A 21,073-nucleotide genomic window follows, 5' to 3' on the forward strand; every position below is an offset into this window, starting at 1 on the left:
TGAAGCAATATCTACTGTAGTTGAGTTCATTCATTAATTTCATTTATTTGCTTTTCTAAATACAGTCCAAGAAATAACTCCATCTGACATGTTGAGCATAAATAACATGGATGGATATTCTGATGGATAATAATGTCAAAATGTATAGATTTTAAGTACAAATGTAAGTTATTATCTGTCTTCATATTCTATCCTATTAATTTCATAATCACAATCCCCCATTATACTATAGAATGTAATAAAGTGTTATCCATATTTAAATGAAGATCCACTTGGAGAAAGTCTGGGGGCAGCAGTGAGAGGTTTTCTGCAGCAAGTAAAAAATCACGAGGTTTCCGAGAAATGATGCTGCAGTTCAAACTGATGACACAGAAATGGGGGAAACCAGGACACTGGGAGGAAAAAATTAAGAATCCTTTTTTTTAATGGATTAAGAAACAAGTAAACTTGTGAACAGGCTAATTTATTTATTCATTTTAAATAAGCTTTTTGTCTCAGTGTGCAGTGAAGAGGGGTTTTACGCTTGATTTTAATTCATGTCTGGTGTGCAACAGGGGGAGCAGCTGATATATTTGGAAGGGGCTGTAAGAAGAGTGAGAGAGAAACCACGTGGCTTAAAGGAAAACATGGTGACAGAAAATAGCTCCAAAGGCCAAGATAATTATTCAAATGTTCTGATACTATACAAAAACTATACAACAGGCCTTGCTTTACAACAACAAACTGTCACTGTAAGCCATAAATACAAATGAGTAAACATTTATTAGAAATCCCATGGCCAGATTAGAGCTATTTGGCTTGTAAATGTCCATTTAAACTAATGAAAATAAGGGCTGAGAATCTAGCCTTTGCTGACAACGTCCTTGCCCTGCAGTAGCTAAATAAATCGACTTGCAATTTATCAAAGAGAAACTTATTGCAACTAAAGATTGCATCCTTTTAACCAAAACCAAAATACAAGTGAACTGATTCAGTCTTAAAGCTAAAAATTAATTCATTCTCCTCTGACTATTGAAAGTTTGCTATTATGTTTTTCATTGTTAATGCTGTCAGAAAAAAAGATGTCTACATTAGATTGCAACACAAACTCACAATACATTTGCAGTATTATTGTAATGCTACGTACAATGGGAAAACCCACAGACTATATCCAAAGGCTGACCAAAATCCATTGCGTGCACACACACAAACACACTTCCTGCATTAAAAAAGCAAAAAATTAAAAAGGTAATGATTAAAAAATGATGCCTAAACGAAAACAAGTAAATGGCACTGTTAGAGTCATACTGGACCTCTGTCCTTGTTTTAATAGATTTCCCACAAATCAGACATGAGTCATGTCAGAAGAATCATTACTATTATTATCATCATCATTCACTGCATAGTTAAAACCCAGGAAGTAGGTTAGCTTTAGCAATCAAGATAGAAAAATTAAAAGCTGCAATGTTTGCAAACAAAAAGTTTAGGAGTCTAAACACAGGGTGTGCCTCATTTTAACTAGATCACATGACGCAGCAGTATGTCTGGAGAACATCAGCAGCAGTCTATAAATGAAGCTGTGAAGGGCTCTCTCAACTGAAAGCAAATAGAGAGTACTTGGGACACACTTGGGCTGCCTTCAATTCTGGATAATGCCCTTAAGCAAAATGAGAAAAGGTAAGACAGTATATAGCATGTGATTGTCTTGTTCTGATGACTGCACTCTAATAGTCTGGCTGTTTAGAGTATGACATGAAGATTTGATTTTAAACAGATAAGAATTAAAACATTTGTTTTGTTCTTACAATGTTGTTGTCTGTCCTTTTAAGTCAGTTAAACATGGCTTAACATGTATCTGCCACACTTCTGTATTTAGTAATTCACGACCTTTAAATTCTACTATTAGAGGTTGAAATGTGGCACATGAGTTAACATAAGGAGGCATGTATTTAATTTGACGTTAAATGCCATGTCGCGCATTTATTTTAGTGGTCTAAATTCTGTCACCTATTAAAACAGCAGCTTCCAGCTTTCTTTCCATTGCACATTGCCATCATCATTACCATAGCAACCAGATAACGGTTTAGCATTTAGACCGGTTACTTGCGGCAACACAGCATCTGATGGTATTATAACATCGTCTGTCGAACCAGCCGCAACCGCTAAAAATGGACTCAAAAGAGAAGATAACAGCGTTGATTGTTGGTGCCATAGCTTCGGACAGAAAAGAAAAGGAAAAAAAACGACGTATGTATATGGCAAGCCGTTTTAACATTAAATCTATAAACCGTACTAGTATTTGTTTTCGTGATACTAGTACTTATTTTTAGGTAGACGTATATTTTAATTAAATACCAGTACTAATGCTTATTCTTTAGGTAAGCTACCCTGGTGAAAAAAACAGCATATGCTGGTTGGTATGTTTTGATGCTGGTTTAAGCTGGTCCTTCCTACGTTACAACGCCGTTACCATTACTGCCAATAAAATACGGCGTTACTATCATTTATTATAATTTTATTATAATTTTATTTTTCAGTTCATCTGAATGGATGTGCAGCGTACCTGTATTTGACGAGCTGTAAACTCTAGTGTGAAGGCACACGACTAGCCGTCACTTTGTCTCACACACACCCAAAGAAAGATACAGAGCGACAGAGTCTCATACCATGCAGAATTGACGCGCTACGTGTAAACGATATTCTTTGTTGTATTTTCCTCTCAAAACAACGGAGCTCCTTTGGAATACTTCAGCTTTTAAGAACTGCCAGTTTCTCCGGTAGTAGGCGGAACTAATGTGCAAACAGCAATCTCATTGGCTGGCGCTGACCTATTATCGTCCCTGTTTTGATTACAGCAAATCAGTTAGAGCGAACGCAGACAAAGTGATTAATATTCATGAACCCAGCAGCTCATTAAACCTTAGTGTGTTTAATATTGTTATTAATAGTAGAATTTGTGGTAGTAACAAGACGTTCTTAGAAACACTAAATTACAAACAATATCTCCACCAGTCCTAAGTTCAGTCAACATGACAAACATGCATTCATACATGGTTATTCTAATTACTAAAGTTCTAATGGCTAAAGTTGAATGCTAATTATAATTATAATATTATATCAGATATTTAATATTAGTTTGGTGAGTAAACTAAAAATGTAATTAATTTCATTAAAATTTCATTCATTTAACATATTTAATATTGGGGTCATCCAAGTTATTTAATATATTTAATTTTTTTTTTTTTTTTTTTTTTTTTTTTTAAAAGCAACACAGTAGTTACTTTCCCTGGTAATTAGTTACTTTTATAATGATGTAACTCTGTTACTAACTCAGTTACTATTTGTGAGAAGTAACTAGTAACTATAACTAACTACGTTTCAAAGTAACATTCCCAACACTGCCCACAACAACATTAAAATAGTGTGGATATATATAGTTATATTAAATTAGATATTTTTTTTAAAAGTAACGCAGTAGTTACTTTGCCTGGTAATTAGTTACTTTTATAATGATGTAACTCAGTTACTAACTCAGTTACTATTTGTGAGAAGTAACTAGTAACTATAACTAATTACTTTTTTAAAGGTACGTGCCCAACACTGCTACCAGCATATGCTGTTTTTTTCACCAGGGTACTAGTACCTTTTCAAAAGATACTGGTACTTACTCATTAGATACTAGTTCTTATTATACCAATTAAATAGACACTAGTACGTATTCGTTAGATATATATTCATATTATATGTTCACGCTTACATATAATTAGTGCATATTTGGTGTGCTGTCCGGGGAAGGGCTCCAAGCTCGGGAATGGCCCGAACCCAGAAAACCCTCCTAGGTGTAGTGAGAACTGCAGCATGAATAATTGCTTTGTTTTACTGTTGTTGCTTTTATTTGCTAATTGTATTTACTGACTTGTGTCAGTAGCAGCACAACAAAAAGAGAAAATAAAATAATGGTTATTGTCACAATTAATAAAAATAAATAAAATTGAATTGTTACCATTGTTGTGATTCACGTGCTGAATGTTGAAGTCTGTGACTTCAGCACATTATCACAAATATTAAAGGATTGTCTCAACCCAATAAAGTTTCTCAAGGGGTTTGTGAAGAGCAATGAAATTGTAAAAGATCATTAATAAATATAAAAAATACATTAGCTAAAGAATCAAAAGATTTAGCTAGAAGAATTAAAAGGTTACCTTCTACAAGCAACCTACTTATTACTTCTCAAATATATCGTTGTATTGAAACAACTTTCAAAATGACTTTGGGAAATGAGTGAATGTAACTAGTGAAAAATAACTGCAGATTAACAATTGCCACCTTAAAAACCTTTCTTCTTCTTCTGTTGTTACTTTGCAAATTAGCAACATATAAGTGCACTGTTGCCTCTTACTGGTTTATTAATGTCATTGATTCCTTTGTGGCTACTTGAATATTTTAAGTAAGCGTCACTCAAAGCAGTAAGTAAACTGTTTTACTCGCTTGAAAGTAGCTGTAACTTAATAAAACCTAGTAAGTATAGCAACGAAGTATAGATAACTAATTATATCTAAGTAAGGTAAACTATTGGATTTTACATACTAGCTCTTATTTAATACACACTAGTATTCATTATTTGACACTGGTTCTTTTTATTAGATACTAGTAATTATTCATTAATAGGTATGTACTCATACCTATTAAATAGATAGGTGCTAGTACCTTTTTTAAAAAAATGTACTAGTACTTATTTAATAGATATTTTTTATTTATGAGATAGTACTCATTAATTTCATATTAGTACTTATTAAATAGACACTAGTACTCATTATTAGATACTAATACTTATTCATTTGATACTGTATTTATTATTAGACACTAGCACTTATTTGTTAGATACTAGTACCTATTAAATAGATACTAGTACTTATTATTACTAGTACGAATACTTATTCAGATACTGTGCTTATTAGATACTAGTACTTATTTATTAGATACTATACCTATTAAATACTTATTTCAATAGTGAGTAGTACTTATTCTATTGCTACTAGTAACAAATTATTGTTATTATTATTATTGTTATTTATTTATTTAGCCATAGACTTCTATGGGGATCTGTCTTTCAGATCAACTATTCAGTTTTGACTAGTGTTCCAACTGTGACTAGTACTTAATTTTCATGTACTAGTAGTTATTCATTAGGTACAAGTACTTATCTTTTTAGATGTTAGTACTTATTATTGTAACGGGGAGTAAAGGACGAGAGGCGTGCGGATCCACTTGCGAGCCTTTATTATAGGGACGAGACAGATACATGGTCGTACAGGCAGGGTCAAATCAACAGTAACCAGGAGTGTCAGAGACGAGACGAGAGAATAGTCCTTTATGACGAGCGATAGCCCGAAGGCAGGCGGCGAACAGTCGAAAACGGGGAGCCAGGCGAGGGAATCAAACACAAGGAACTAGAAACAAGAGAACGCTAAACAATGGGAAAAACACTAACAACAATCCGTCACTTGCATGGGGAAAGACCGGGGCTTTTATGGTGCTGCTGATTGGTCACATGTGTTGACGCAATCAACGTCAACATAGCCCCCCCGCAAGGAGCGGCTTCCAGACGCTCCAACTGAAAAACAGTCCTGGGGAGCGGTGGGAGGGCCAGGAGACTGTGACAGAACCGGCAGGACAGAAGCCTTCCAGGGCGGAGCCGGAGGCGGAGCAGGAGGCGCCGGGGCCCTCCAGGGCGGAGCAGGAGGTGCAGAAGCCCTCCAGGGCGGAGCAGGAGGCGGAGCAGAAGGCGCAGGAGCCCTCCAGGGCAGAGCCGGAGGCAGAGCAGGAGGCGCGGGAGCCCTCCAGGGCGCAGCCGGAGGCAGAGCAGGAGGCGCAGGAGCCCTCCAGGGCGGAGCCGGAGGCAGAGCAGGAGGCGCAGGAGCCCTCCAGGGCTGAGCCGGGGGCAGAGCAGGAGCCCTCCAGGGCGGAGCCGGAGGCAGAGCAGGAGCCCTCCAGGGCGGAGCAGGAGGCGCTGGGGCCCTCCAGGGCGGAGCGGGAACCCGCGTCAAGGACAGGGACCTGGGGAGAGCAGGGACAGAGAAGGCAGACAGAATGAGGAGAGAAGCAGAGAGTGCACAGGTTAACGCCGCCTCCCTAGGAGGTTCTACAGCAAGGGCTGACACCTCAGGAGGCATGGGCGCAGCTTCTCTGACGGAAGAGGTCTCTGGAGCAGGCTTGACACCAGACGGGACCTCAGGAGCAGACTCAAGACCAGACGGGACCTCAGGAGCTACAGCTGTAGACTTGGAAGCTACAGCTGTAGCTTGACTTGACTCTGGAGCAGAGGCTGAAGCTTGACCTGGCTCTGGAATAACAGCAGCAACTTGACTTGGCTCATGAAGATCTGCCGCAACCTGGCTTGGCTCATGAAGATCGATTTTGGCTTGTCTTGGCTCAGGGGCAACAGCAGCAACTTGACTAGGCTCATGGAAATCAGCTGTAAAGTGACTTGACTCAGGAACAACAGCCGTAACGTGACTTGACTCGTGGGGCACAGCTGTGACTTGCCTTAACTCGTGGAGAACAACAGCTGTGTCTTGACTTGACTCTGTGTCTTGACTTGACTCTGTGTCTTGACTTGACTCTGTGTCTTGTCTGGACTTGGAAGCCTGACTTGACCTTGGGGTAGCAGCCGCGGCGTGAAGGAGCGCCACTTTAGCTGCTCATACCGTCATTAGGGGTGAGTCCAGCACGTGGGCCATCATGACCACAGGTGGCGTCCGGGTGCTGACCACAGGTTCTGGAATGGCGGCCATCCTGTGGAGTGGCTTGGAGACGGCGGCCATCTTGTGCAGTGGCTCTGGTGTGGCAGCCATCTTGTGCAGTGGCTCTGGCATGGCAGCCATCTTGTGCAGTGGCTCTGGCGTGGCAGCCATCTTGTGCCGTGGCTCTGGCGTGGCAGCCATCTTGTCAGTGCTTGGCTCAGAAACTTGACTTGACACAGGAAACACAGCTGCAACTTGACTTGACTTGAAAACTTGACTTGACTCGGGAAACACCGCTGCAGCTTGACTTGACTTGGAAACTTGACTTGACTCGGGAAACACAGTTGCAACTTGACTTGACTCAGGAAATGCAGCTGTGACTTTGTACGGCTCTGGTATAGCAGCTGTGACGTGACGAAGCTCCATTCTCGCTGCCATCTTGTGAAAGGGCTCCGCCGTCGCCTCCATCTTGTGAGCGTGCACCGGCGCGGCCGCCATTACACGGGCGGGTTGCACGGCCGGCGTTACTGCAATGTCGCGTTGCTTCTCCGCGACACCCACAGTAAGTGATGAACCGCTGATTTGTAGTGCAATGTTTAGGTATTGACTTAGAGTCCAATGGGGCTGATACAGTGGCATTGAGGAGCCGAAAGGTTCAGAGAGCCCTCCACGGAAAAATATCATCAGACACAGATCGCTCATAGAAGTCTGATGTGCTAATGTATTAAAGTCCATCACGTATTCCTCAACTGATCACTCACCTTGCTTGAGGAGCATGATCTGTACTGCAGTGTCCTGAGCTGCTGGATCCTTGTGAATGGATTGTTCTGTAACGAGGAGTAAAGGACGAGAGGCGAGCGGATCCACTTGCGAGCCTTTATTATAGGGACGAGACAGATACATGGTCGTACAGGCAGGGTCAAATCAACAGTAACCAGGAGTGTCAGAGACGAGACGAGAGAATAGTCCTTTATGACGAGCGATAGTCCGAAGGCAGGCGGCGAACAGTCGAAAACGGGGAGCCAGGCGAGGGAATCAAACACAAGGAACTAGAAACAAGAGAACGCTAAACAATGGGAAAAACACTAACAACAATCCGTCACTTGCATGGGGAAAGACCGGGGCTTTTATGGTGCTGCTGATTGGTCACATGTGTTGATGCAATCAGCGTGATGCATGACAGGAGATGTAGTCCGGGGTGTGGTACAACAGTCAGGGTGTGTGGGTAAGGTGAGAGCGACATCTGGTGGTGAGCGGACAGCGGGACACCGACCAGATTCGTGACAATTATTAGATGCTAGCACTTAATCATTAGATACTAGTACTTATTATTAGATATGGTTGCCTATTAAATTAATACTAGTTATTAAATTTTTACATACTAGTATTTGTATTGTACTGTTTATTATTACATACTAGTATTTATTCATTAGATAGTAGTACTTAATTATTCGGTACTCGCACATATTAAATATATTATTGTACTTACTCATTACATACAATTACATATTTATTAGATACTGGTACTTATTTAAAATGTTATGGAAAGTAAAATTTTTAATTGAACTCTACTGTGGCCATTCGGACTAGTAATATGATTAAAAAAAGCAGATCTGACTAGTAAGAAAAGACCTGTTACTAGTAGTAGTTACAAAAGATACTAGTGTTTAATAAATAAGTACTTGTGATAACTACTAGTATCTATTAAAAAGGTACTAGTATCTTATTGAATAAGTTCCAGTATCTAATAAATAAGTACTAATGGATGCTTACTAGTAATATTTAAAAAGATACTAATCACTATTGGAAAAAAATACTAGTCAGACATTAATAGATGATCTCAAAAACAGAAAAACTATGACCTGTTAATTTGGAGATATCGTCAACCTCATAAAGAACCAGTGAGAATGTATTTGGAGAAAGAGATCATTACATAAACATGAGTAATTTCTAATTGATTACCATGAAAACAGAAAGGATATGTTTAATATGACATTTATTCTTTTGAAAATATCATAAAAAGTTTTTGATTTGATTATTGGCAGTTATGTAGATCCAGAAACCAGTTCACCAAGAGACAACCATCAACCATCACAAGAGATTATGCCTTTTTGGAGAGCATTTATAATTCTTTACAACAAACCAAGGTATTATTATTGGTGAAACTACTTCAATTCAATTCTTCAATTCTTCTACTTTCTGTCTCCTTATTTTTATTTCCTGTCTAATCTCTCTTTTATATTTTGTTGGTTCATTAATATTCAACATACTATTAGCATTTGCACATTTAAAAAGTACTATATGTTTTTTGTACTCCAGGATTGACGTTGCCTATCCCTGATCTAAAAAAAGCACTATAGTAACTAATGAATAAGTACTAGTAATTAATGGAAAAGATACTAGTATCTAAAAAAGAAGTACTAGTAGTACATAGTAGCAAATATACTCATATGGTCTATAGATTAAATGTTAAAACGGCTTGCCATAGTATGTGCAATCTGGTTAAAGAGATGGATACAGAACTGCCATTTTGCTGAATGAAAACAACTAATGTGTTTGTGTGCGTGTGTGTGTGCGCTTGAATGCATGGTTTACTGAGACACTTCCTGTGTCCTCATCAGTGTTGCTCTTAAAATGTAAATAATACTAGCTAATGCTTACATCTTTAACAGTGTAATTAAATTTGAAATTAAATAACGAAAATAGAAGAGTTCAGGATTGGATTATTATTGCAGTGATTTGTTTGTTTATGGCATGTTATGTTTTGTAACAATTCTTTAAACCCTAACTGATGATTTTTATTTCTCAAACAGCTATGCTGGAAACCATACCCATGTCCATATTTGTTGATGTCAGTGCCAAGATTCACTGGGTTCAAATTGTGAAAGAGCAATTCAGTGAGCATGAGGAATCATTTTCACACATGCATTTCTGATCTCAACCCCAGTGAAAGACTTTTTGGATGTCCTGGAATCAATTTATCAGATCAAAATCATGTTCAAAAATCAATGGAACTCTTGATGGGAAAAAATGTGAAACAAATATGATTTCATAAATTTGTTGAAACAATTCCAAAATGAATTCACAATGTTATCAAAGCTAAAGGCAGCCCAACAAAGAACCCCAGCACATCATAAAGACCTTAAATGGGGTTAAGGTCAGAACTCCGTGGTGGCCAGTCTTTCACAATTTCAGCCTGATGAATCTTGGCATTGTCATCCTGGAATATGTACGTGGTAATGTCTTGCAACATTGTTGTTGGAGAAATAAAAAAGCAACGCAATGAATAGGACTAAAAGAATTGTGCCAAACATCCAACATGCCAGAAAAATATGAATCACTATAATGATTCAATCCTAAAATTTTAAAGGAGAAGTTCACTTCCAGAACAAAAATTTACAGATAATTTACTCACCCCCTTGTCATCCAAGATGAAGAAACTATGGCTGCGTCCGAAAGCTCTAAAATGCTGCCTTCGGAGGCAGCATTCCAAGGCAGGAAGACATCAAGGCACGTCCGAATTCTAATTCTGCTTCACTTCCTGTCTCCTGAGGTACCTTCTTCTGACAAAATTTTGAAGGCAGCATAGATGTATCCTTCGCTGCCTTCGATTTCCCACAATCCTGTGCGTGTGCGTCATTTTAGGCTATATAAATAAAGATATTCTGGTGAAATTAGACTTGCTACTTTATATAATAGATGAGATCTTGACCATGATATTCTTTATGAATCGTAATAGTGTAAAAAGCATAATAAATAATATTGTTTGTAATAATAGTATTTAATAAAATGTTAAAAGGGTTCAAATGAGTAGTGAATAAGAATAATATTTACAATATACTACCAATAATAACGAAACAGCCACTAATAACACTAGACCTGTTCTGCAATATTACTTGCATCAGTGCTTTTATTTATTTAAGCAAAAAGTACACACACAGACCTTCGGTGGGTAATGACATTGAGATCTTTATGTATAATTAAAGCATTTACATATAGCTGTATAAGATCGTTTTTCTACAAATTCTACAACTTAATCGTTAGGTAACCTAGCAACGGCGTCACGTTCTGCTGCCTCTGAAGTCTGTCCAAAACTGTTTCTTCGAAAGAGTTGCCTTCGCAGCCTTCGAAGTCACTGCCTGATAAGGCAGCGAGGCAGCAAGTCAGCTGACTAGGCTTTCACACGCAGCCTATGTTTTTTTGAGGAAAAAATTCAGGAATGCTCTCCATATAGTGAACTTCTATGGTGCCAGAAAGTCCAAAATGCAGTTTCAGTGCAGCTTCAAAGGGCTCTAAACGATCCCAGCTGAGGAAGGAGGGTCTTATCTAGTAAAACGATCGCTTGTTTAAAAAAACAAATTACAATTTATATGCTTTTTGTATGCAGTATACTGCATAGACACTGTGTATTCCAGTTCATTACAGTTAGGGTATGTCGAAACTCTCCCATCTCATTTTCTCCTCCAACTCCAAATCGTCCTACATCGCTGTTTTACCTTTTTTTTTGTAAAGGGTGTTTGACTTTCTTTGCGCTTTCTCTTTGTAAACACTGGGTCAGTACTTCTGCAGCTATGGATGATTTAGAAGTATTGACCCGGATTACACAGAGTACGCATGCGCATCGCAGAGCTGGACAAGATAAGCAAGTATTTGCATATTTAAATCTAGACGTGACTTTAGTTTTTGGCCAGGCAGTGAACATTTTAATAGTAGATTTTAAATTGTTTCATATAGACAACGCTTCCTCCCATCCCAATATGAGGATTTATTTATTTTATAAGATTAAGATTTTAACATATATATGTTTCTGATTACTTTCTGCTTTCAGAAGGCCTTGACGAAAATAAGGAATCAGAAGAAATCTGTGAAGAAACAACTGGCATTGAAGGCACAGCTGATGAAGAGCCCAAAGAACAATGTCAGAAACAAAAGCACCTAATGAAAATACCAAAAAATATTAAAATGAAAAACATTTTAAAACACAAAAAGAGTTCAAAATCTGAAGCTGCTCTAACCCCCGAAAAACCGTTAGGTAAAACAGCACAATGTGTTGTAAATTGTAATGCTTGTAAATGAAATAAAAAGCTTCTTATCATTTTCAATTTCTGATTTATACTTTAGAAGTGGACCTTGACACCATTGAAGGCATTGCAGATTCTCCTGGTGTTTCTGAAGTGGCATGTCAGAAACACAAAATCAAAATCAAATTAACAGAAAAAATGAAAATTCTTGACTTCAAGAAATGGCAGAAGAATCCAAAATCCCCTGAAACTCCACCAGGTATAGTTGGTAGAAAAAAAACGCACTGTAAAAGACAAAAAGTACTTTTTTCCAAATATTATTTTAATAATTTGTTTTACTGTTAAAACAGTTCATACATTTTGTTTTTATTTCATGCTTGATATTTTCCTCTCAGAGTTTAAATGGATCTTTATACATGAAAATGTGTAATACAGCTGCTGTATATATTTTAGTATGGGTCACTATATTAGAGGACTCTTGCTCCTGCTATACCATACCCATGACAAATAGCGGGAGCTAAGGGTATATTTTCAAAAATTAAGTTAATATAATGTAATTATATAATGCAGTGGAGCGGGATTTCAATGGGAACCTTGAGGAGAACCGTTTGGCTGAAGCACAGCAGCAACTTGTGGAAGCTGAGGAACGTCTCTTCAGTTCAAAAGAGGCTAGGGCAGAAGATGAGGAAGACAAGCTGCAGAGAGACTATGAGATCTTTGTGTTGCGACTGAGATTGGCCATCCATGACTCCATGAGTGAAGACAACCAGGAGACACTCAAGAGTGCATTGACTTCAATACTTAAAGAGGAGGCACAGGACAGACGCTGGGCGGAAGTGGCTGCGGATCAACGTCCAGTATGGCGGCCTAGAAAGTGCAGAAACATCCATGACACATCGCTCCAGAATATCGTGGAGGAAAGAATGAAGAATGCAGATGAACAGGAGAATAAAGCAGACAACCTGTCTACCTCCTTGAAGAAAGAGGTGTGCCGAATGGGCAAACAAGTACAGAAAGACCTGCTCAGAGTGGTCCGAAATCTGAGAGAGTGTTACCCACCAGACTTTGAGATCTGTAGGACGTATGCTCATCTCTACCATCAAGCCTTTTCCACCAGACTCCAGGAGCTCGCCAGATCTGAAATCAGTTGTGAGGAATGCCTCTATATATTGAGTTGGATTGTGGAGTACTACCCAAAGTAAGGGCTAGTAAACGACAGTCATCTTTCGAAAGCATGCCAGCATGTTTCAGAAGTTTCAGAAATGTTAATGTTCTTTAATGTTTTTTTCTTAGCGATGTACTGAAGCATAAAGAATTAGAGGAGCACATCAACAGTTCAGGACTTGGACCTCTGTTACCTGAAGAAGATCTTAAGAGATTAGAGGAACAGTACTTCTCTTACAAAGAGGTGATTATTATAATATCTATAGTAGGTTAGGATTAAAACGAGACAATGAATTCGATTGCTGTCGACATGCTGCTCATACAGATGTCAAAAGTTTACATACACCTTGTAGAATCTGCAAAATTAATTAATTTGGTTAATTATTTAACCAAAAATAAGAGGGATTGTACAAAATTTATGTTATTTTTTATTAAGTACTGACCTGAATAAGATTTTTCACATAAAAGACATTTACATATAGTCCACACAAGAACATAATAGTTGAATTTATAAAAATGACCCATTCAAAAGTTTACATACACTTCCACAGCTGATTTTTTTTGTTTAGTGGTAGTTGTTCATGAGCCCCTTGTTTGTCCTAAACAGTTAAACTGCCTGCTGTTCTTCAGAAAAATCCTTTTTGAAAATTTTTTTTTGTGTATTTGAACCCTTTCCAACAATGACTGTATGATTTCGAGATCCATCTCTTCACACTGAGGACAACTGAGGGATTCAAATGCAACTATTACAGAAGGTTCAAACACTCACTGATGCTCCAGAAGGAAAAACTATGCATTAAGAGCTGGGGGGTGAAAACTTTTGAACAGAATGAAGATGTGTACATTTTTCTTGTTTTGTCTAAATACAGTATTTTTTTCATTTAGTACTGCACTTCGGAAGCTACAGAAGATACTTACATGTTTCCCAAAAGACAAAATAAGTTCAATTTACCCTGATTTTTAAATTTAAAAAGTTAATGCTTTGGGTTTCCTTCTGAAGCATCAGTGAGCATTTGAACCTTCTGTAATAGTTGCATATGAGTCGCTCAGTTGTCCTCAGTTTGAAAGGATGGATCTCAAAATCATACAGTCATTTTTGGAAAGGGTTCAAATACAAATAAAAAAACAAATAATTTGCAGGATATTGCTGAAGAACAGCAGACAGTTTAACTGTTCAGGACACACAAGGGACTCATGAAAAAAAAAAAGCCGTGGATCATTCAGGTAAAAACATGGTATTAAGAATCAAGTGTAAGTAAACTTTTGAACAGGCTCATTTTTATAAATTCAACTATTATTTTCTCTTGTGGACTATATGTAAACAGGTCATGTCAGTACTAAATAAAAAACAACATGCATTTTGTATGATCCCTCATATTTTGGTAGAACAATTAACATTTTGCAGATTCTGACTTTTGACTGCTTTTGTATGTAAACTTTTTCAACTGTATCTGGTGTAGATACAGTGTTAACGTTCTTCTCTCTCATGTCAGTTAATGCTGCATGTTTTAGTTTATAATTTCTGTTGCTTGTTTTCTCTCATCAGAGCGAGATTAAAAAATGGTTATTCACTGCTTTTGAGAAAGAAGTGAAAAAATGGAGTGATGGCAGCGAACCAGAGCTGTTGGATGGATACTACTTCAGTAGCCTTGCTGTAGATGTTTTACCAGTAGGTTATGAGCTCTACTGACTCTCTAACATCATCTTATTTTAATTATACATGCATTGGCTTTATGCAGTTTGGCATTATTGAAGTGTAACCAAATTTCTTATAGCTTGTTGATGGGGCTGTAAAAGATGTCAACACATTTTTGAGCTGTGAAAGCAAAGCCCGGAGTCTTCTAAACCAGCTGGACAGCGTTCTTTTGAGGTAGATAACTAGTCACATCACTGTCACATTCTCACATAAGTACAATCATTGACATGCTTACTCCTTTTTTTATCCTATGGCAGCTATAAGACACGTCTGGAGGAACTTATTAAAAGAAAACAAGAAAATATTCCTAAAATTCTCAGTGCTACTCTGGTTAATATTTACCAGTTTAGGTGAGTTTGACTCACTAACCTTTTTCTACCTTATTGCAGGCATTCTAAATATGCTGTTACAATATAAAGTAATTATTTATTTCAAAATAATTATTAGCTACACAATAGTATAATATATTATGCTGCTCATATTTGAATTTAAAATCAAATATAATCTTACTTTATATAAACTAGAGCATTGTTAACTGCAACATGTTACAAGTCTACTCTCATTATTACAATAAAACTTCACCAACCATTATTTCTCTATATCCTCAGGGATTACGTACAAAAACCAGAACATTTGTTTTCAGAGGACACCAGAACAGCCTGCCTGTCCACATTAGCAGATCTCAAAAACATTTGTCACAAGCACTTCCTCAGTCGTATTCACTCCGAACTAAAGGTACAGTTACTGTACTTATTTACATGGAAATAATGCCCCGAAAAAACATTTTCCATCTCATTTTATGTTAGATGACCAATGAGGATGTGTTTAGTATAGTTTATCCAGAAATCAGAATGAAGAAGTCAGCATTTAGCCAAGAAGTATCTGCATCAACATCCTTGTTGGTCCTGGAACAGCATTTCAATCAATGGTTACGATTAAATGTTTGCTTGAAAGGTCTGACATAGTGTGGCTCAACCAGTGCCAGAGTAGTGGTCAATAAAATTATACACCTTTTTTAAAGCTCTAACTTAAATTTTCCTTCAGATTTTTTAAAGGTAGGTTGCGTTAAGGCTGAAGGAATGACTTGGCTTTTGATTTTATTACAGGAATGTTGTTCCAGGTTCCAACACAGATGTCCTCACTTATAATATGCTTTACTTTCATGTTTACTTCTTAAAGTAAATCTAACATTTTAGAAATAACCAAAATGTTTATCTGCACAGCCGCTGTACCATAAACTATGGACTCAAGTTTGGTTTGCTGGACATTGTGAGGTTGTGGAGGAGTTGGTGAAGGCACTTGAGAATAACATAGACAGTGTCAAAGAGCTCCAGCCTGTCTGCAGAGAGGTCAGAACCACTTTTCCAGCAAATATAATTTCTAACAGAACTGTAACATATTGTAAATCAGCGGTTCTCAACCAAGGGGGGGCATGGCTAACTGAAAGGCCTCAGCAGAGTTCCAAAGGGGGCCTTGAGATGACTTAAATTACAAAAAACATGTGAGGTCTTCGAATATTGTTGTAGGCAATGGATGCCCTTTGAAAAGGCTGAGAACCACTGTTGTAAACAGACGAATAATCTTACATTAGTTACTAATGTGGTAATTTTTTATTGTTTTACAATTAATGCATATCTGAAGAGTGTGTGTCTGTGTTTATAGGAGCTGCTGGCTGAGCTGCATGTAAACGTAATGGTTGAGTATGTGAGGCGAATGATGAAGAGAAAACTGAGACTGAAAGACAAAGAGCAGCAAGAAGCAGCTGCTGAGTTCATCTGCCACGACAGCAATAAAATCTGCTCTGTGTTTGCCAAAGTGGTGAGATCCAGACACAGGCATATAAACATACACTCACACGCTGCAAACAAAATATGCGGAGTGGGGTTTTCATGCACTCTTGAAAATGTAGAATAAAAAGCTTAATTCTTCCTTTTTCTAAAACCATTTGAAAAGACTCCTGGCTCAAAAAAATGTCGGGTTAAAATCAACCCAACTTGGGTTATTGGGCAACCCAGTGCTGTGTGAATATTGGACAGAACACATGCTGGGTTATATTTGAGTTAAATGTTTTTACCCAACATGCTGGGTTGTTTTATTTAAAGTCAACTATATTGCTGGCTTAAAATGGGCTGGAAATTACAGAGGCAACAGCAGTAATCAAAAGATAAATATTTATTATTAAGCAAGAACACATGGACAAAAAATATAAGACAAACTGAATTTATTTGGATGAATACAGCATAGTTATATTACATACATTTAAGCTCGTTTAACAAGCATTTTAAAAAATAAAAAATTGTAACATTTAAAAGTAGCCTATTAACTTAAGTGTATTCAACCGTTCTCTGTAATCACTTTTCACAGAAATAATGCTAATTCTCATGCTGGTGCGTCGGTGAAATCTGAGCCGGTGATGTGCTGCTGTTCGCCGGAAAAACGATGAGCTTCAGACCGCCGTCTCACGTTTCACTCGTAGCTGAAAGATGCCGTGACTACCTCCATAACCTGCCCTTAAACAAACAGTACTGAGATTAGAGAACATATTTTAACATCAAATTAAATTCACTATTATAACAAGTACAATCCGTTTATGTTATGCATGGTAAAAGGCGTTTCCATCATGCGTATGATCGCTGCTAACGCAGCTGACTGGCATTTTGACCTTATGTTGAGTTGCGTAAAATAATATAATTTACAGCACAGTAAAGACTTTATAAATGAAATAAAAGGTATACAAACCTTTATTTCAATGAAGAATTGCACTAAATCTGTGGTGCTGTGAACCGCTCTAGAGGACTCAAAAAGGCCAAGCTCTGACTGCAACTCAGCAGCTGGGTTGTTTTGTCGAAGACAGGCTCAACTTAGCGGTTGGGTAGAAAAAAATAACCCAATATGTAATAACCCATTAAAAATGACCCAGCAGCTGGGTAGGAATATTAAAAGCAACTCAATTAAATGACCCAGCAGGTTGAACCCAGCATTTGGGTTAAAAAAAATAACCCAGCACTGTCATTATCTTTTAGATTTTTAAAAAACTTTTCATTTTTGTTCTTGGAAGAGTTAATGTACACATTTTCCTTAAATAAGACATTTTTAACTTTAAACCATTGTTTCTGGCTCTTCTATCCATAATATTGCTTTCTCCAAAAAAAAGCTGTCTCGTCTGAATCAAGAGAGAAATATGCATGGGTCAAGCACCATTTACAAATGAAAACAGTTCTAAACTGTTCTAAACAAATATGTCAGTGGACTTGGATTTGAGAGGATGACGAAGGATGGACCTTTTCACTGGAGGAAGCCTTATTATGGATTATGGATTCATATTTTGATCAGAAGCAATGATTTCAAATTACATTCACTGCAGAGGATCCATTGGTGAGCAAATGTTTGGGTGAACTATTCCCTTGATCAATGTTTTATCTATATTCTGTTCTTTTAATGCAGTTTTGGTGTAAATATGTTCGTGTTTCGTGTGTTTTTTTATCACAGTTGTTCACACTGGGGAATATTAAATAATAATTAAAGCCCTCGAAGCTTAAGAGTGTTGTAGGGTTAATTAGTTCAAATGGTTTGAAAAATAAAAACATTTGTGTGCCTGACATGCTGACAGTAACATACAGTAGTCTGGTACTATTATTTTAAACACAATATAACAATGAGTCACAGACATAATATAGTGTATTCTCCTAGTGTATTCGCTTTTAGTAGTGTAGTGTAATTTTCTTTGTTTGAAAGAGCTTAATGATTCGTGAGAAAGCAGAGGGAAATTAGGAGGTAACATAAACAGAGTTTTCTAAATAAAGTACATTCTGTTCTCTAGGGATCCAGAGAGGAATGGCTCTGTCAGATACTGCCAAAACTGTCAGAGATTCTAAAACTGCAGGATCCTGGAAGTTTGCAGCTTGAGATTGTTACTCTGGCAAGAGACTATCCTGACATTAGGTGAGTCTGGCAAGATGCAGTTATTTTACCTTAGAGAAAGAAACTATATATGAAGAGTTCAGATGCAAAACCAGCTAAATCCATCTGACGTCTTTCTTTAAAAAATGCATTTTTATCAGGCTCAGATGTATAGGTTTCTATGTAAGTACTGGTACTTCTGATTGGGCTGAGGCTGGTATTTTAGCGAGTTTGAAGAAAAAGTATTTGATGGACGTATAATGTGTGTCGAGAGCATTCACTCAGTATCATTATCTCATTTTTGACCGAGATGGCTTTTAGCTGGTTTTGCATCTGAACTCTTCATATCTACTTAGATTACAGTATGTCTTGTTTCATCAATGATCTTTGTTGTTATTCTTCACTAGTGAGCAGCATGTTCTTGCTCTCCTAAACCTGAAGACCAACCTTTCAAACTCAGATCTGCGCAGGATCAAAGGGTCTCTAAGTGAACACAGAGGAACACCAGACACCGAGTCCTCCACTTCCTTCTTCTCTAAAGTAGTCGTCAAACGGAAAATCACCTTAATGCCGTGATCCATCTATAGCTATGTTAAACAACTGTGATACATAATCAGTATTGTGTGATGTATTACTTATTATTAAGAAAACTCAGTGATATTATTCTGTTCTTCTCTACTGATTTGACTTTGTTCACCAAAACTAAAGTCTACCGGACAATGAGTCCTCTACTTACTCCTATGCTTTTAATATAGTAAATATAGGAAGAATATGTCAGTCATTAATGTAAATGTAAAACATGTAAACATGTTAAATGTAGAAAAAGTTACATCCTTTTGCTAGCAGTTGGCACTATGAAACTGAATATTAGCCTTAAGACATGTTCAGGCCAGTGAACTGCTAGTATGTTTCTAGCATGTTTAGCACAAAATAGCATGTTTAGCACAAAATGGCATTTTTTGCTGTACTTTTAATAGTCCATCACAGTGTTAAATATGTCACTTCCGGTTGCCAGCAGGTGGCGCTATGACTATAACTGAATATGGGCATGTAGTTATCTTCAGGCCAGGACTCTTATCAAAAATGTGAAGTTCGGGGCAAACTGGACATTGTTTGCTTGAATTACAAAAACGTCCTGTTCCATGGCTTTAACAACATGCTTTAGCACTTAGTAAGTGTTGCTAGCATGTTTGAGCATGTTTTTAGCAAGTTTAGCACTCAATGGCTTATTTTAGTGTGTTGCTAATAGTGTATCACAGTGTTAAACATGTCACTTCCCGTTGACAGTAGGTGGCGACTATGACTATGACTGAATATTGGCACATAAATGTGTTCAGGCCAGGACTCTTATCAAACCTGTTAAGTTTGGGGCAGATTGGACATTGCATGCCTGAGTTACAGTAACTGCCTGTTTTATTGCATTAATAACATGCTTTAGCACTTAGCTAAGTGTTGGAAACATCAACATTTTTCAGGGCACCAGGGACATGCCCCCTCGACGAAAACTCAAGATCTTAGCAATTTAGCATCGCAAAGGCCTTATGATAACACTCAGCAAATTTGAAGATGATCGGATTAAAACTGTAGGCAAAAATCGTACAGGAGATTCAATATAACGGACTTCCTGTTGGGTTTCGGATGTTGTACCAGGAGACTTTTTTGTAGGTATTGGTGTGTTACATGTGTGTACTGAGTTTCATACATGTACATGAAACGTAGCTCAAAGCGTTCTCCGTTAAAATGTTATAGGTGGCACTATTGAGCCATTTTGCCACACCCACTTCCAAAACCCACATCAGATGTACATTTTCGCCAGGTCTGACATGTGTGCAAAGTTTCGTGAGTTTTCAAGCATGTTTAGGCCCTCAAAAATGCAATTCACATTGGAAGAAGAAGAATAAATGGAGCAATTCCAATAGGGTCCTCGCACTGCAGTGCTCAGGCCCTAATTATCCATCCATTCAGTATTCAATCAGCATTACGTCCATAACACCTTAACCTCTGCAGGGTCACAGGGGGCTGGAGTCTATCCAAGCTGGGGATACCCTAAACACATGGCCAGTATAATCAGAAAATCTGTGAAGTGCCAACAATCTAAATGGTAAGACAAATGTAAAAATAAAAAAGATGTATATATACGTATTTATTAATGAAGAGTGTTTTCGCTTTAGTTGAATGCATGTTCAAAGCTTTGAAAATAAAGACTTATTTTCAAAAATTATTTTGTAACACACCTTGGTTTACAATACAGTAATACAGTATGAAAGCTGCTCAGAAAATAGCCTTTGTCTTTCATTTACAGTAGCTAAATGTTTAAATTTGTCAGAGAGAAAGATCCATTATTGCAACTATAAATCGGTTAACCAAGTATATAAATATATAAAAAAAAAAAATTAAGCAGTTTTGGCTATTGAACGTTTGCTGTTGTGTTTTTCATTGGCAATTGTGAAATGTTGTTTGCATCAGATAAATAAAGCAAATATAAAGAGATGGAGAGTTTGCCTAATAGTTTGTTTCTGTTGTTTACATTAATATTGATGCTAGGAATGATTTGTTTGTGTTGCTATGCT

At 37.5% G+C, this 21,073-nt stretch overlaps 1 protein-coding gene across 2 annotated transcripts; it reads left to right on the forward strand.

Annotated features, from left to right (window-relative positions):
* Positions 1–1,380: 1,380 nt before the first annotated feature.
* On the forward strand, positions 1,381–20,993 carry LOC127183385 (tumor necrosis factor alpha-induced protein 2-like). Of its 2 annotated transcripts, none has more exons than XM_051139406.1 (13): positions 1,381–1,656; positions 11,551–11,754; positions 11,844–12,002; positions 12,314–12,941; positions 13,037–13,151; positions 14,454–14,576; positions 14,683–14,777; positions 14,861–14,953; positions 15,212–15,338; positions 15,827–15,952; positions 16,266–16,421; positions 18,424–18,545; positions 18,911–20,993. In XM_051139406.1, exons 1-13 carry the CDS (start codon positions 1,632–1,634, stop codon positions 19,077–19,079), a joined length of 2,142 nt encoding a protein of 713 aa, XP_050995363.1. In that variant the 5' UTR covers positions 1,381–1,631; the 3' UTR covers positions 19,080–20,993. The 2 variants fall into 2 exon arrangements, with proteins under 2 accessions (XP_050995363.1, XP_050995362.1); XM_051139405.1 differs by lacking the exon at positions 1,381–1,656 and adding an exon at positions 1,982–2,226.
* Positions 20,994–21,073: the final 80 nt, after the last annotated feature.

The sequence above is a fragment of the Labeo rohita genome, chromosome 20 (assembly GCF_022985175.1).
Source record: "Labeo rohita strain BAU-BD-2019 chromosome 20, IGBB_LRoh.1.0, whole genome shotgun sequence".
In the NCBI taxonomy this organism is placed as follows: domain Eukaryota; kingdom Metazoa; phylum Chordata; class Actinopteri; order Cypriniformes; family Cyprinidae; genus Labeo; species Labeo rohita.

Coding starts and splice junctions, on each gene's coding strand:
- LOC127183385 (XM_051139405.1), top strand. CDS start 2,148: ATGGACTCAAAAGAGAAGATAACAGCGTTGATTGTTGGTGCCATAGCT. Junction 13,152..14,453: donor AGTACTTCTCTTACAAAGAG/GTGATTATTATA, acceptor TTCTCTCATCAG/AGCGAGATTAAAAAATGGTT. Junction 14,778..14,860: donor CTGGACAGCGTTCTTTTGAG/GTAGATAACTAG, acceptor ATCCTATGGCAG/CTATAAGACACGTCTGGAGG.